The sequence below is a fragment of the Mucor velutinosus genome (genome assembly GCF_035048745.1).
Source record: "Mucor velutinosus strain NIH1002 chromosome Unknown tig00001547, whole genome shotgun sequence".
NCBI classification, from domain to species: domain Eukaryota; kingdom Fungi; phylum Mucoromycota; class Mucoromycetes; order Mucorales; family Mucoraceae; genus Mucor; species Mucor velutinosus.
The window spans coordinates 636,259-652,308 of NW_027041901.1; the positions used below are offsets into that span (position 1 = coordinate 636,259).

Genomic DNA, 16,050 nt, shown 5'->3' on the forward strand with positions numbered 1-16,050 from the left:
ACTTGGGGAAGAAATTAAAGGAGAATCTAATGATACCAATTTTAAGTATTTTGGCCAACTTTATTAGGCTGGTTTTTCATAGAATAGTTATTGCGGCTTTTTTTTATTGTTTTTGGCAGATTACCAGGTTTCTGTCATCAAAGTTTTACTTGAAATACTTATCATAGTGTAGAACAGACAAGAACCTATCGAATGAGCTCTTAGTCAAAGAACTAGCATGATTTTATCATGAGATACCAACAGTTTTGTATCTCAAAGAAATTGTCATCCGGATTTTTGCCTTGCTACTATAGGCAAATTCTGGCCAAAAATCAGTGATTTTTCACGAGGAAATTTTTGGTCATATCTCGTGAAAGACGCATCGTATTTAGATGAAACAAAGATCATTTAGTAGCTCTACTTTGGGTCTATTATGCTATAAGAGCTTTAAATTCCAAATGTACGCTCTCTTTATGATTTTGCTCAAGATCCTGTATTTTACGACCTTTAGGCAGAAATGCTGGGCAAAGATTCCGAATAGATTTACCTTAACCATGTAAATTGGTACAGGATTGAAATGCGCATCAAATGGTACTACACATATTAGTAATGCTATATAGCCTGTACACAAATAAGCTTGTTTTTCATGTATTTTGGAGGTTCTTTAAGGTCTTACCCAAAGTTGTAGTAGTATCAGTTCTCATGGAGCCAATACTGCCGAAAAGGTCAGCCCCAGCCAAATTATCCAAAGTCAATCGTTCAAATCTAAGTTTTGCTACAGTGGCGCATATCAGTTTCCCTTTGTATGCCTTCATTAGTTAATGCACACCTTGGATTTACTTTATGGACTTGAGCAACTTATGGACGCTTCTGTGCTGTAGTCGTTACAGAAAAGCATGGTTTTGCCATTGTAAACTCCAAGTTGACGGTTGAAAACTCAACTTTTTCACAAAACAAGTATCGTAAGAGATGCCCAAATGAGGCCTTATGTTATAAAGCAAAAAACCGGAAAGCAAAATTTAGTCAATAGACAAGAAGCCTGGCTGAATTGACAAATGTACCAGTAATAGTGTTGAAACAAGGGGTGTTCTTTTATATATTGGCTACTTTATACTTTGCTCGCCTGATTATTTAACAACCAATGTGTAGTAGCGACTGAAGATTCCTTCATCTGTTTGCAAACATCTCAGAGTAGGCGTATAATTGTTCTGATATCAAGTCTCTAGCATCAATATGGGGCATGAAAAAGCAACCCCCTCCTTCCTCCTTCCCTCCTTTTGCTTAAATACACAACACAGCTTCAAGCCCTTTGCCAAATCACACCAAAACGAGATATCACCAAGCGGTTTTCAATATACAACAACGTTTCCCAACACCTAATCCATCTATCCATGGCTCGTCATCATTTAAAATTATTAACATCATCCTGCAAATAATAGGTTTCATCATATCTACTTTGCTCATCAAAATTGTCTTGCTTCAAGACAAAAAAATCATTCATCTCTCAATAGCAACTCGCCATCCTCCAATCTTAAATCCAACAACTACACTATCCTTTTCTTCCTCGCAAATTTTCCCTACAAGAACTTGCCAATTTCAATCCAAATTTCAAAATCGAATTTCAAAGAGAATTCAAAAGAGATGAAAAAGAGAAAAGTGGAAGAAATAGAGAAAAAGGGGCGCGAGCGATGATTCCAATGTATAGAGGAGCTGCCACGACTTTCAATGTCATAGTCGTGTTGGACTGCCTTGTAGACGGAAGTCTGATTTGGAGTTTCATAGTGTGTCTTTTGCTAGAGCTGTTTTACTCCTTTATAAATAGAACATCTAAGCTTGCATATATATCTCTTTCACTGGTCGCGTGGTTGACAGGAAACGAGAGATTTATAACGACCATCATCTGAATTTGGTTTACTGGTCGTCGCTTAGGGAAGCATACCTGAATGCCACTCTAAGTCCAAGCTACCAGTCCGAAACATGCTGCAAGTAGCGTATATAAAGCAGCCTCTTGCTCTATCGATTGCTAGTCCAACTGAACACAGTAACCAGGTATGCTTCGGGATGGTCATGAAGGGGTCGTTTTATCAGTCTGAGCATACCACTGAGATTGGAACGATCGGGTCATTAAATATCATCACTTCTTTTTATGTTTGATTTTGCATTAGAGCAAGAGCTTCTTTTCTTTCTCTTTTACATTTTAAATACCATGGAGAACGACTTATTACAGTCAGTGATAGAAGAGCCGCCAGTCAAACCAGCCAGAGCTAGCAGCCATACAAAGCAGCAAGAAAGACAACGCACACTATCGATCGGCTACGCTTTGAATAGCAACGCCAACTTTTACGATATCCCTGTTGTAGGTTTGCAGCAGCAATTAGTGATTAAACAGCGTGAAATAACAGAAAGATGTCTAGAGTGATGCATTTAACGAACTTCTCGAGCGGTATGTTCCTCCTCAAGAAAGACCACCACGAGATGCAGATATTGATAAACAAAAGGGACTCGAGACCATGGTGGTAAGTAAAGGTAGAGGGATGCTCCAAATGTTCGCAGCACTCATCATGTGCAGATGAATAATATGTGGAGGTCAATAGCCAAATATGCTCGTCAACAGATCATTCAGTCTGACCCGACACATGTCGAATCGATTCTTCAGGTAAGCAAGTCTACAGGCCAACGACGACAACGTACTCATTTTGCAATGTAGCTTTGGTATGTTCGTTTGTTAGCATTAACAAAGTTGGGTCTCTGTCAGTTGGCGTCAGCCGAATTTGAAAAGATTGGCGATTTAGATAGACCTGAACTTTGTGACAACAATCAGCAATCACTTGTGCCCTTTGAATTACGTATCTTGTTTGCTACACTACCCTCCCAACTCAAATACCCAGCACTGACATTAGAACGAGTAACAATGTTGGCTGTTTACTGTAAAAAAATGCAAAAGAAATCACACGATGCGATTTGGAAACAGAGAGAAATACAGACATATCTTGTGCTAGCTACACATTGGATCAACATGAAGGAGTATTCAGCAGCGGCTACGACCATGCAACTGATTTTAACTACAATGGCTCCCGATAATATTGATTTGCTATCCGGTTTGGGCCGTTTGTATCTTCAAATGGGTGATTTGAAATCTGCGGAAACTATATTTCGACGTATGGAAGAGAAATGTGACAACGATGATAGTACAAAAGAGGCGATCGATACCAACAAGGCGTTTGCATTGATGGCACAAGGTGAATGGGCTCAGGCACGCGATATTTTGCAGAGCGTGTATCAGTCCAATAATGAGAATCTGTTGGCTATCAATAATTTGGCCGTCTGTGAGGTTTATTTGGGAAATTTGGTCAAGGTTTGTAATGATAGTTTAGAGTATGCCGACATGCAAAAGCTCACCTTTTTGAAATGGCATATGTGTAGGCAATCGATATCTTGGAGACATTGACGTCCAACAACCCCACTTCAGCAGGCACTTGCGAAACAGCCATCATGAATATGTGTACACTCTATGAACTTCGGTACGAAGATGCCACCGTCAAGAAGATAGAGGCCATGAAGCAAGTAGCTCGTTGGGCTGGTGATTCTTTTCAAGCAGACTGCATCAAACTTCAATAAACTATCACTTGTTAAATCTTGTCCCACTATGAATGCCGCATTGCTCCTCCACTCTCTTTCTCAAATGCGACCAAAAGCCTTCAAATTGCTGCTTATTTCCTCCTGACAGCCACACAATCTGATACCAAGTGCTCGATTTCGACCGACTGCTGGACACATCCAATCGAAACACAAAAGGCTCTTGAGTCTCCATTGCCGTGTTGGTATCAATAGGGTCTTCTTTTTGTAGTTTTTGTCTTTTTTTCTGACGTCTTGCTGCTCTTGACCATGTGTTTTTAGGTGCAGTGCAAGATAAAATGATCTCATCCACATCCTCCTCCTCTACCGAGTAATCAATCTCCAAATCTTGCAATATATCGTTTGTACAGTCTTGCACAAATGCTATTTCCTTGGGCAGCTTGATCTCGAATTGATAAACAGGCCGCCATGTCTCAATGGCATGCACATGAACAGGACGCTCAGGATGAAACGACCATGCAATAGCCCATCGTACAGTTTTGCCCTGAGTAAAATTTGTGATTGTGTAGTTGGTGATGCCTTGGTCGTTTAATAATCGCACCAAAGGCCGGATCGTTCTTTTCATCCCAATCATGCTTGTATACCAGTGTATTTGTTGCTGCAATTGCAGGCTTTCCATGACCATGAGCTTGATAAAGGCAAACTCGCCGCCCTTGGTAATCATCTCGTTATCGGATCCAGTACAAATTGCTGATGGCTCCAATTCTTTGTTGAGCAAGCCTTGGTCGATCTCTTCCTGGCTGCTGTAAAATGGTGGATTGCACATGCTGAATGTGTATTTTGTATTCTCCTCCACTAGAAATATTCTGCGTGGCTCTGGATTGTATTTGATTGTGATTTGCTTGTCAAGGTGATTTCTTTCTACATTTTGTCGTGCAATGTCTACTGATCTTTGGCTGATTTCTGTGCCTAGAAAGCGCCATGTGGGATTTGTCGCACATCCAAGTAAAGGGTATATACAGGAAGCTCCAACACCACTATATACAACATCATGTCATGAGCACAATGGGTGCGTACTTTGTTCATATTCAGTTTACATGTCAATACCAAGACAGTCTTTTATGCTAGATAGTGTGTCCTCGATCAAATCCTCCAGCCATAAGATGTAGTTCAGTCGATTGGGTACAGCAGGGCATAATGTATCCAGAGGGAAATCGACATCCAGCTCGAAATCTTTCTTCAACAGACATTTGCATAGTTGTCTGTTGGCGTCAGGGTTCTTGAAATCAATATAACTTCTACCACTTCCAGTCTGCTTAACACTGGCCATCAAATGTTAATATGGTATTGTGAAATGCGAGTGATGAAATGACATACAATGGCCTGAATGATGCAAACTCTTTGGCCAATATGCCAAAATCCGGCTCCTTGTTGTAAATATTTCTTGGATGCATAACAGACAAGAGAAGCGAAAAAAAAAAAAAAAAAAAAAGGCTGATAGTAACTCTGCTTCTATCAAAAAGTCCGTCTGCTTGATGTTGATATTTACTTTTTGATCCATCTTGTCTTTGCCATGTTACTTGCATGAATACAGCAAGGTGGAGAAGGAGAGCAAGGTACATCTAATTCATATACACACATGTCGTGTAGGCGTCTCTTGCTGCCAATCCAGCAACAAGCTCTCCAAACCCGTAGAACATCATTTGTGTGGCTTTTTCATTGCATGGGCAACAAGACTCCCGAGCAATATCTGACCAGTGGATTTTTCTCTTCCTTTTTTTTTTTTCGTACACCACCATGGACTTTGAGGAGGAAGACCTGTTTACAGAAAGAAATGAGTTCAACTTTGAATCCAAACTGATTCGAAATGACAACAAAAACATGTACGTTTGACAAACACGCTGAAATCACTGACATCTCATCCACTTGAATGGACAGATACAACCGCCTCTGCTCGATTGTAGATGACGCCACATTTGTCATGAAGGTAGCAGACTTGATGCCCAGTTTAGCATTAATTGGTGAGCTCATCCTGTTCAACACTGTATATTCTTAGTTAACAAATAAAGATAATAGCAAATGAGCGTTGTGGATCTTGGTACATTGATCGTACAAAGGTTGGCCCTTTTTTTTTTTTTTTTTTTTTTTTTTTTTCTCATGCCAAGTTTTCTGCTCACCCAACCCATTGTAGAGAAAAGCTTATTCCGCCTATTTCAAGTCAACAGATGGACATATGCACATTTGGGATTTCAACATTCGTCGCAACAACCTTCATCTTATACCCATCTTAATGCGTCACAATGGCTGTCTTATTGTGGATTCCACTCGAAAAGGAAAGCGTATTCCAGATGCATTATCAAAGACCATCCCCATCTGGTGTTGCACAGTCAACAGAGCAGTGGCAACCTATGCTGGCTACACTGCAGACGATGGCTGGGACCTGGATCTACACACATTACCGTCCGCCGTATCTCGATCAGAACATGCGCAAATTGAGGCGAGACTGGATGGATTTGTGGATAAACTGCTCACCTCGGGTGTGGATATAAAGCATCTCGCCAGTCAACTCAAGAAACCGTTGAGGCCCATCTGGTTTACACCACAATCATATGATGCATTGATGGAGTCACCACCAGATTTTCAAGACGCTTCCTTTTGTCCTGTGGTTTGTCTCAGTGCTTCAGAGGCAGTTGAATCAGGATACCAATTGAGACCCGGATACCTGTATGTTCAGGGCTCTGCGGATGATGAGGAAGCTTGGGCATTGGGATTGACTCACTTGGCATTCTGGAAACATCGTCATGACATATTGACCACCTCAAACGAATGCGAACGTAATGTCAAGTCGCTTGTTGCACGTTTAAAGAATAGTTCCGGGCAGAGCGATGATGACTATGATGATGACAGCACAAGGCATTATGCGTTTATCAAATCCACACTACTGGCCATTGGCGATGATCGCAGTGGCAAGCCTCCGCAATGTTGGGATACGTTTGATTGTGTGATCGATTGCAGTCAAGACGAATATGAACTGAATAGAGAGCATGAGCATTACTTGCATCTGCCTATACCAGACGGAAAGAAGGGCCAAATCATATTTGGTGCCTGTATACAAAAGGCAATCGATTTTGTGCGTGATCCCCTTATGAAAAACAAAAAGATTCTCGTCTATTGTGCTACAGGTAACATATACATACATTTCATGTGCACAGACGGCACCCGTACTCACGGTTATATATCATTGGATCAAAGGCAAAGACCACTCTGTAGGCATCTTGCTGTCGATATTGATCCACTACTATACCTTGGAATTCAAGTTAAATACAGCAGAGAAGCCACGTGGTAAGTTTCTCTTGCACCATGATGTTTAACTTTAGATGGCTGACTTGAGAGTTGCAGTGGACAAAAAGATGATTCAACATCAACTAGTCCAGATTATATCGAATTGGGAAAAGGTACATGGGCTCAGTGATGATGATGGCATTTGCTTGGACAACTATACTAACATACCACGATAGGCTGCACCCTCCAGGGTAACATTAAAGCGTATAAACACACATTTTATGAGTCATTCGTCCCATGATGATACAAAATAAAAATTTATTCCAGCAGCATTCTTATTACGACTATAGCATTTCATTTTTAATGCATGACGCTAAAACGACGTACACCAAAAACAACCATGTCGAGATAGGAGCATATCAAATGGGGGGGGGGATCAAAGGGGATTTTCAACCACTGTAATACACTTTATGACTAAGGTGAGAATTGTTTCTCTTATCATCAAGTGATAACATTCTAAAATACATGGTAGCAAAATGATCTTATCACGTTATCCGGTATTTCATATAAAAACGTGTTGGCTATCTTTGCGTTGGGCTTCTACTTTGTTGTCGTTTGTCGTTTTATCGTCATCTGCATATTACACAATCTTTCTCTCTAAACACTCTTTCTCTCTTTTTTTTTTCTAATAAATGCTTTCTAATTGGTTATCTTCTTGGTATCAACAAAATGAGCAACAACAACAACAACAACAACGTCAATCACAACAAGAATCGTCATTTCAGCACATTGAACAGACAGTGGGAGAAGGAGAAGAGGATTGGGTTCAGGTCATTACACCGTCCATTCGGCAGCAAAAACCAACCAGCGATACAGTTGCCATGGTACCACATTCTGTAACTACGATCGCAGATAGCAACATGACATCCGCTACTGCTTCTGCTACTGCTTCTGCTGCTACCAGTGCAACATCTGCCAGCATATCCAATGCTTCATCAAATAATGATGGTAATATAAAGGGGTTATCTAGACAAGAGAGACGGGCCAAGGCAAGATTTGCTGTTCGAGAGATGAAGAAGCAAGCGCGCAATGCAGCCATGGTAACTGGTCGTAATAAGAAAGGATTGGCTTCATCTACATGCTTGCCTGCTAGCCCCATCACTGCATAATCAAATCGACATCCTTTTTTTTTTTTTTTTTTTTTTTTTTTTTTAATATATATATATATATAATCATCATTCGATGCGTACATGGGTTCAATGTATCCATCCTTCCAACATGGATACTACTGTTGTCATCCCTACCTTTTTTTCGACTTTTTTTTTGATTTTTTTTTTTTCAACATTTGAATTCCATGAATAAACCTCCATATTAGAAAACGTTCAATTCTTTATTTTTCTGATTCGGGTTTCAATGACATCAGCTCTTCCATTGCTGCTGATGGAGATGCTGATTTGGGTGGATTACGTAAATACTGCCAGTGATAGTACTGCATTCGATGCAATTCTTGGGTATTTTCTGAAGTACTGACATAATCACGAAATTGAGCATGTTGTAACAGATCTAAAAAGTACAGCGCATGTGGATAGCTATCCAACGGTGTCAGTCATCTTGGCTTGTGCGGCTCAAGTGGGTATACTGTACACTACGAATTTTGCATATTCTGGTTGCTTCCAATACTGAAGATATTCTAAATAGTTGATAAAGGCTTCATCTTTGAAATACTGCTGTTGTGCTAGATCTATTCAATCTCTGAGTTCAACATCCCTTGTATCAGTTGCGCACAAAAAGAAACTTTACTATTCAAATACCAGGGATTCGACAGACATTGAATAAACTCCAATTCAATCTGAAATCTTCGTTTCTCTTCTTCTGCATCCAACATGATTAATTGAAAAAAAACAAAAAAGTAATGCTGAAATATGTGAGCTTTAAATTGGGGTTCATTGGTGACCAGTTTTCAATGGAAAGCAGCGCCTCATACTCTCACTCTCTCCTTTTTGCAAACATGTCAAAAAGACCTCTGAGTGCTATCATCAAAGATTGGCATAAGAGATCAATTCGAGAGAATAGAAAATCACCTAATCAAATACGCAAGCTCATTAGACAGGATCCCGATGCATTAGAGGCAAAACTATACACGAATCCATATGGTAATGCATTGGAAAACCAAACAACCACCTTTTTCTGACATACATTCTACGGTATTAGCTGCTATATTAGCCTCGCCATTAAGAAAATGCTCCTTTCACAGCCGTATATTTCCTTCTAGTACAGTATTTATGCTGCAAAGGTTTGATTCAGAATAGCTCATCCATCCTATAGAACTACTGCTTCGCTTTGGATTAGCATGGCACCCAGAAACAAACCGCAACTGGGCGTTTCCTACACTGCGAAAAACAACAGGGTTTGGTTACTATGTCAATTTCAAAAAAGAGATTCTCCAAGTACTGCAGAAAGGAGGTAATGATGTGTGTGTCTATGCCGTGCTGTGCCTAACATGAATTGGCATAGCATACCAAGCAACGTTTAGAGGAGCAGCCACCTACAGATCAGACATGGTGGAGCATGTGCAGGATGTCTTATTTCGTCAAACTCACACTGAATTTTGCAAACATCCTATACAAATGTACGATACGCTGGAACCCGTTACAGCCAAGCATTGGAAAAGCAAAGGATCAGCAGAATATCAATGCATTTTATCGTTTGATACGACAAAGATAACCCTATGCGAGCTGGATCATCAAACAGAAACGCAACAGCATGTACCCTGCTACAACATGCATCGCATTTGGTCTCCAGAGGACATGGACCGTCTCAAATCACAGCTCAATATACCCAAAAACACACCACTGGGACTCGGCGTACCTAAATCAATCGACACAGTTCAACTAGCTATTGATTTATGGCATTGCAGACAATTTATTAAATAACCAAGCAGGAGTCAGCTTATATATGAAGAGATGGTCGCTGTTGACAAGCACAGCAACAAGCAGAGCACTGACTGATATAGCCTACATGGTTCCAGCCAAACACCTGAACCCGTTTCTTGAAATAAAGTTGAGCTAGCTCTGTTACGAATGCAGCGTCTGCTTGTGGATCTAATCCCATGTGCACCATGTCTCTGGGATAAATAGGTATCAGTGCAAGCCCGTCTTCTTCATTCACAGTAAGAATAGAGTGCAATTTCTCGAGCAAAAACGACGTGAGATTATGAAAGAAACTAGAGATCCAACAAAAAAAAAGATTTGAGCACGAGCTTAATGCCATCCCTTCTCCCTCCTTTCTCTCTCTCCCAAATGTTCTACCTTAAAAGTGCTACATTTTGTTCCTTGATCTGTTCCTGTTGTTGCAGTTCAGTGGATGCTCGTGCTGTAACAGCCTCAAACACAGCATTATTATTCAGTTCCTCAGCGTCTTGTTCTTCTTGCATCAATAGCATATCTGTCTCTGAGGACGCATTCAAGCGGATTTGTCCTTTTCGCTGTGATCCAGCAAATAGACCTTGCCAATTGGATGAGACGGTCGATGTGGATGTTGCGTCCTGGTCTTCGTAAAGCCAATAACAAACACCAGTGAATAACGCAGAGGCAGTGCTCAGAATGTCATCTGGCTCATTCTTTGCCTCAAACGATCGTGTGTGGAACAATCTCCACATGATGCGGAATCGAGTGAAATCGGCAGCGTTATGTCTTGTTGAAATGACAGTGGATTTGAAATGGGGCTGCTGATGACAAGTTAAATCTGACAAGGCAATGTGTTGTGTTGATTTCTTATTTGTCGCCGTTGATGTGTTGCTGCCGCCCTTGATAGTGTGATGAAACGATGGTGCTGGCAATGTGACTAAAATGTCATACAGGTCTGATTTCACCTGAAAAATAGAGTCAGGCGTACCTGTGTGATAGAACAAAGCATGAATACCAACATCAGGGTGGATTTTAAGGATTTTGCTTACATGCCACATAGCTCGAGTGTGTCTTTTCTAGCTGAGGGATATCATTGACACCCATTGTAAATTTAGGCTTGATGGCTGGTATCGAGTTTTGAAACTTGGCGGGTACTTGGCCTAGTAAATGGACGAGGTACACTAAACAAAATATTGAGTATCACACTCCAAGTGATTCACAATCATAGCAACTCACCATAATGGCACCCAATCTCCATTTGTGGCATATGAATCATCATAATCCTCTTTCTCATTAAAGCAGCTTTCCATAATACAAATATGTCAAGGCCAAGCGTGTCGACGAAATGTGTACATGAGTCGATGCTGAATTCAGATGGCTGTTTCATCGTGTGCAATGTGTGCTTCAGATTGTAGTTGACAGTGTGGTCCAATGACGACTCATGCAGCGACAAGTCAGGCATAGTGTGGTGTTTCGAGGCCGTGTTGTCTGCTGAACTGCGGTATTGATGATGGGTATAGTACTGTAATAGCGGTTCGTAGCGATCTGATGCAATTGTATCAGACAGACTCATGTGATTTGATAGTTCTTGTTGAAGAAATCCTTGATGGTTCCACACTTCGCCACAGATACCTGTCTCTTGTGTGGGCTCCACAATCACACCGATAGCTTTCATGTAGGCTCCTCTCTCCACATCAGTCGGCATATTTTGAAACACGCTGATTCCGTATCCGTTCTCTCGAGAAAAGTATCTAACAAGGCCCTGTTACTATTGTCAACAAGCCGTATGTTGGCTATAAATTACATGATATCATTCTCGACTCTGTGAAGGCCACTGCATATGGCTTGGTATTCGACTCCCTTTAAATCAAACTCTACATACACAGTGAGTAGATGCTTTGCACTTGACTGTTTGCACTTACCTGGAGGGTACTGCCATTCAATTACGTTTCCTTTGTGAACATCAAACTCGACCACGAATACAGCTACTATATTGTTGCTGATTTTGCGACTACGGGTGGTGATGAGTATAAGTAAAGGCTGCTAGCTGTAGATACAAACGCTTCTTCCTGAACAATCGTCGATGTGCTTTGCTCCATGTTGCTGATATTATGCAAATTTAACACAAAGCCAAGAGAGTTTTGGAAGAAAAAGCTGGGTCGATTTGCCTGTGTACTATAATAAACACAACGCTTGAGGCGGCGACTCGAAGAGGCTGCTGTGTGTTGATGTGGTGGATGTAAGCAACGCTTGTCAAGATGAATTAGATGGGGCGAAGGACACTGCTAGGACACAATATGTGTCCTCGGATTATTAAGGCACAACCCAACTCAACTTGTCGCTGTTTGGTGGCAATAAAATGTTGCAGGACACAATTGCATTCTATTGCAAACTTGTCAAGACCTACCCTACTATGTTCAATACTGTTGATTTGGTGCCTGAAAAAAGCTGCAAGATCTCTTGAAGTTAAAAAAAAAAAAAAAAAGAGGCATGCACTATTCAATAATCATGAAATGTGCCTCGCGTAGATATTTAGGCAAGCAAAATACATGAGCCTTGTCAATATCTAATAGCCATCATCAAGTACTGTGCTTATGGAATCAAGTACCATACTCTGTAACAAGGTATCATACGAAATCTGAGCTGTGGTAGAATGATATACACAATGCATTGCCTATACAGTATTCCGCTATATGTCCAATCTCAGAAATGGTAATGTTATCCTCATCCAACATGCGACACAGAAAAAGATGTCTTTCTTTGACATCAAAGCTGTTGATTTATTTGATTGTGGTTTGAGCAAGAGTGTCAAGCCCATTGTAATTATTGACGACATCAGTGCCAGTGTTTAGGAATTGTTCGTTTCTAGTGGCTTCTCTCACTCTTTTTGAGTCGATCAATCGGTTTCAAATGCTGCAAGAGTATTCTGACACTGCAACCTCTCGTGGAAATGGAGAAACATTCGTCAAGTATGAAATGACAGCCAACATAGTCGATAATGCTGTCCTCTCCAATAGGCGAAAGAAGAGGAAGAAGTCATCAGTCAAGAAGCTACAGAAAGGAAGGGCAACTGGACGAATCCGCTTGAAGAAACTTCACCAACATTTGGTAGCCAGTGAAGCCAGATCTGCTGCAACCATGTCCGCCTTGAACAAGCCAAAGATGGTTTCCTTCGTAGGAAACTGGCATCGCAATGCTCAGTACCTCCGTGGCCACAGCACTCGAAGTATGAAGCCGTACATGTCAACGCTGTCCACAAGAAGCACAGTCAGATTGGTGGATGAATACAATTCTACAAAAATTTGCTGCTCATGTTTCAAGGAGACACAGAAACAACTGGTGCGTGATGAGGATAATAGAATGAAGAGGAACCTCGGTGCCGTTACATGCTTTAACCCTGAGTGTCCAAAAAGGCTGGCTAAACAAACTACTATGAATCGTGATGAGCAAGGAGCGAGTAACATTGCCCTCATTGGTTTTTCGGCACTGGCCTCACTTGACAGCAAGGTGTTGCCTCCTTTCAGTCGAGTTCAAAATCCTGATAAGTAAGTTGGCCGTTTCACTGGGATCTATCAGCAGATTTTTTGACCACTTACTTTTTTTTTATAGGTACGTCTTATCCCCCCACTTATTCACATGGCTTTGCACGCCAGCCTGGCAATACGAGGACACCCGCTTAGTCGGTGAATTATTGCAATAAAACCAATTGTAGGTATAATAGTTTATTGCGTTTGATACTATATGGACAGCTGCTTATTATACATTGGTCCGAATGTAAGAGGGACTGATAGTCAGCACAGAAGCTAAACGAGGGTGCACTTCAACTTGGAAAGGCTTACAGGGAGCATGCTCTCCATCAATAGCCACATACGCCTTCTGACCAGGCTTCAAAACGGGTGTCAATCTAAATGCTTTGATTTTGTAGTACTCAACCTAACAAGAGAAATGAGCCTCAAGCATTCCATTAAACACAAGGAACACTTACAATGTCGCTGTTGATGTGCTGTCCAGTTTCAACCTTGGTAAAGACATCCAGCTGTTTAGTGATGCTGGGTGATCCTCGAATCAGTAACAGATCAATCTGACCATCGTTGGGTAGTGCACATGGATGAGACAGCATGCCTCTCGATAAAAGAGGCACTTTGCTAGCTAAAAAGAACGAAATGTCATCGTCAATGACCATCCAGTCTTTGGGCACAGGCTGCGATAGATCAGGGATGGTGTCTGCTACTTGGCCGTCTAAATCATTCACAGGCACACGAGTTTCGTTGGCAAAGGCAGTGACATACTCTCTTTGAATCTTGCTCTTGTCTGATTCCACCACCTGAACAGCAGCTTCAATTCTGTATGAACGACGAGAAAAGATCTCCTGCATTAAACCAACTACAGTACGCGTATCACCCATCCAACGCATGTGCTCTGTACCAAGATCAGCATAAGCGGTGATGCCGTAATTCTGCGACAAGAAGGAAAAGTAGCGGTGGTCGTCGTACACGACAGAGCACAGATCCAGAGCCATCGATCTTCCTTTGACGACCTGCAATGCAGTGTACACAGGGTCAAATCCTCTCTTTTCACCCAACAGCGAGATAATAAGCGAGTTGCCAGTGCCACCGGGAATAATGCCAATGGCAACTTGCTTCATTGCTTCTCTGGCATCCGGCCGCTTGAGAAAGCCGTTGATCACTTCGTGAATCACACCGTCGCCACTGACAGTAACTATAGCGTCGTATGCATGGATGTCCAAGTCTTGTGCAATTTGCAAAGCATGTCCTTGATGTTCTGTGCCTAATACAAGAGCCATGAGCTCACATTCAGAGACAACCACAACTCACGTACATCTCACTTCAATGTCGCATTTGGCACTTTCAAAAATGGGCCTTACATTGTACTCGAATATCTCCTTGGCTTTACCTTGGCCACCGAAGGGATTGATCAGCACCAGTAGCTTCTTGCCAAACTTGATGTCGCTGTAGGCCTGTTTGACTAGTTCTTGGCAAAAACCAATGGCATCTTCCTTCTTGTCATCATCCACAGAGTAGATAAACTTGTAAATGTCAGAAGGCGATCCTTCCACAGTTCTATCTTCCGGTAGCACGCAATGAATTTGAATCATACGGGTGCGCTCATGATAGAAAGCGTTGATAATATACACATGGTCGATGGGCAGTAATGTTGGGTCTGGCCCTTTTCCAGCTGGCACAGGTATACAGCACACTGTTTTTGTATTCTTTGCTGTAAGAAGAGAGGGTTAGTGTCAGATACGCACTAGAGCACAAGTATGTATTACAGTTTTTAGCAGCATTGAAATCTCCTTCGATACGAAGGCCCTCTCCGTCAAAGGACAGACTGACGGGATGATTCACCTTGTTGACTTTGAGAGTGCGAATCATGCTTGGCGAGATGAAGAAAGAGCTAAAAAGAAGAGAGAGAGAGAGAGAGAGAGAGAGAGAGAGAGAGAGAGAGAGAGAGAGAGAAAAGAGAGAAAATTCCTTCCACACCCACAATCAGGAACCTAAATGAGACATCTGAAAGCCACCAGCTGCAGAAAGGATTATGTCTGAAATGAATAGCCGTTCTGAACTCAACGTTATTGTTGTGCTTGCAAAAGTGCCACTCCAGCCATCAGCATGGCACTTCAATTTTGCACGGGTTAATGGATTCCTTCCGATGAGTGCCGCACATTTCCAATGATGGTCCATGAAGCATATGGTAGCGCTCACTGCAAACACCTCATGACATCATATTGAAGGTTTAATTCAAATTAAAAAAAGATTCTGCTACTTATCTCCTCTGCTTATACACAAACATGTCTTATTTCATGTTGAAACGCATCATTCCAAGAATACAACCTCTACCCAGAACAGTGCACTATCGCACTATAGCAACACAACAGCCACCACCAGCACCACAACAACCAGCATCCAAAACAAAGCAGTTCATGAAGAAGTATGGCTACGTCGGTATCGGCGTATATCTGGCTTTGGGCACTGTTGATTTGACAACCACGATGGCGGTCATTAGCGTGAAAGGCGCAGATCGTGTGAAAGAAGTAGAAGACTACATGATTGGAAAGGCCAAGGGCTGGATTGGCATGGAACATACACCACTAAAAAAGAATCAAGCGCATGAAAAGCCATCATTAACGTCTATATTTGTGATTGCCTATGGCATCCACAAGACGGTCCTGCTGCCATTTCGATTGTCTCTCACAGCTGCCATAACACCTGCTGTCGCTAAACGGTTGAAAAACTGGGGATGGCTCAAGAATAAGCTTGTCAAGAAGTAGTTTTTTTTTTTTTATAAT

At 41.6% G+C, this 16,050-nt stretch overlaps 10 protein-coding genes across 10 annotated transcripts; 6 read left to right on the forward strand and 4 right to left on the reverse strand.

The window, feature by feature from the left end:
• Window positions 1-2,185: 2,185 nt before the first annotated feature.
• On the forward strand, window positions 2,186-3,597 carry ATC70_006629 (uncharacterized protein; the record flags this gene model as incomplete). The annotated part of the gene is made up of 5 exons (XM_064825901.1): window positions 2,186-2,335; window positions 2,394-2,495; window positions 2,549-2,635; window positions 2,687-3,334; window positions 3,403-3,597. 5 exons carry the CDS (start codon window positions 2,186-2,188, stop codon window positions 3,595-3,597), a joined length of 1,182 nt encoding a protein of 393 aa, XP_064687415.1.
• Window positions 3,598-3,601: 4 nt separating this feature from the next.
• On the reverse strand, window positions 3,602-5,009 carry ATC70_006630 (uncharacterized protein; the record flags this gene model as incomplete). Its single annotated transcript, XM_064825902.1, has 3 exons — window positions 3,602-4,592; window positions 4,653-4,877; window positions 4,933-5,009. The coding sequence occupies 3 exons, from the start codon at window positions 5,007-5,009 to the stop codon at window positions 3,602-3,604; spliced, it is 1,293 nt and encodes a 430-aa protein (XP_064687416.1).
• Window positions 5,010-5,352: 343 nt separating this feature from the next.
• Window positions 5,353-7,151, forward strand: GLR1_2 (Glutathione reductase; the record flags this gene model as incomplete). Its single annotated transcript, XM_064825903.1, has 7 exons — window positions 5,353-5,438; window positions 5,494-5,576; window positions 5,632-5,672; window positions 5,747-6,737; window positions 6,808-6,897; window positions 6,955-7,010; window positions 7,074-7,151. The coding sequence occupies 7 exons, from the start codon at window positions 5,353-5,355 to the stop codon at window positions 7,149-7,151; spliced, it is 1,425 nt and encodes a 474-aa protein (XP_064687417.1).
• Window positions 7,152-7,529: 378 nt separating this feature from the next.
• ATC70_006632 (uncharacterized protein) lies at window positions 7,530-8,006 on the forward strand (the record flags this gene model as incomplete). The annotated part of the gene is made up of 1 exon (XM_064825904.1): window positions 7,530-8,006. One exon carries the CDS (start codon window positions 7,530-7,532, stop codon window positions 8,004-8,006), a length of 477 nt encoding a protein of 158 aa, XP_064687418.1.
• Window positions 8,007-8,227: 221 nt separating this feature from the next.
• Window positions 8,228-8,722, reverse strand: ATC70_006633 (uncharacterized protein; the record flags this gene model as incomplete). Its single annotated transcript, XM_064825905.1, has 3 exons — window positions 8,228-8,426; window positions 8,482-8,578; window positions 8,638-8,722. The coding sequence occupies 3 exons, from the start codon at window positions 8,720-8,722 to the stop codon at window positions 8,228-8,230; spliced, it is 381 nt and encodes a 126-aa protein (XP_064687419.1).
• A 123-nt stretch (window positions 8,723-8,845) lies between these two features.
• On the forward strand, window positions 8,846-9,770 carry SOX11_2 (Transcription factor SOX-11; the record flags this gene model as incomplete). The annotated part of the gene is made up of 4 exons (XM_064825906.1): window positions 8,846-8,990; window positions 9,049-9,108; window positions 9,163-9,300; window positions 9,352-9,770. The coding sequence occupies 4 exons, from the start codon at window positions 8,846-8,848 to the stop codon at window positions 9,768-9,770; spliced, it is 762 nt and encodes a 253-aa protein (XP_064687420.1).
• A 16-nt stretch (window positions 9,771-9,786) lies between these two features.
• On the reverse strand, window positions 9,787-11,842 carry ATC70_006635 (uncharacterized protein; the record flags this gene model as incomplete). Its single annotated transcript, XM_064825907.1, has 7 exons — window positions 9,787-10,060; window positions 10,146-10,731; window positions 10,793-10,924; window positions 10,980-11,494; window positions 11,548-11,617; window positions 11,666-11,754; window positions 11,805-11,842. 7 exons carry the CDS (start codon window positions 11,840-11,842, stop codon window positions 9,787-9,789), a joined length of 1,704 nt encoding a protein of 567 aa, XP_064687421.1.
• An 811-nt stretch (window positions 11,843-12,653) lies between these two features.
• On the forward strand, window positions 12,654-13,292 carry ATC70_006636 (uncharacterized protein; the record flags this gene model as incomplete). Its single annotated transcript, XM_064825908.1, has 1 exon — window positions 12,654-13,292. One exon carries the CDS (start codon window positions 12,654-12,656, stop codon window positions 13,290-13,292), a length of 639 nt encoding a protein of 212 aa, XP_064687422.1.
• Window positions 13,293-13,499: 207 nt separating this feature from the next.
• Window positions 13,500-15,136, reverse strand: NPY1_2 (NADH pyrophosphatase; the record flags this gene model as incomplete). Its single annotated transcript, XM_064825909.1, has 4 exons — window positions 13,500-13,676; window positions 13,729-14,531; window positions 14,583-14,978; window positions 15,034-15,136. 4 exons carry the CDS (start codon window positions 15,134-15,136, stop codon window positions 13,500-13,502), a joined length of 1,479 nt encoding a protein of 492 aa, XP_064687423.1.
• Window positions 15,137-15,552: 416 nt separating this feature from the next.
• On the forward strand, window positions 15,553-16,032 carry ATC70_006638 (uncharacterized protein; the record flags this gene model as incomplete). The annotated part of the gene is made up of 1 exon (XM_064825910.1): window positions 15,553-16,032. One exon carries the CDS (start codon window positions 15,553-15,555, stop codon window positions 16,030-16,032), a length of 480 nt encoding a protein of 159 aa, XP_064687424.1.
• Between the last annotated feature and the right edge of the window lie 18 nt (window positions 16,033-16,050).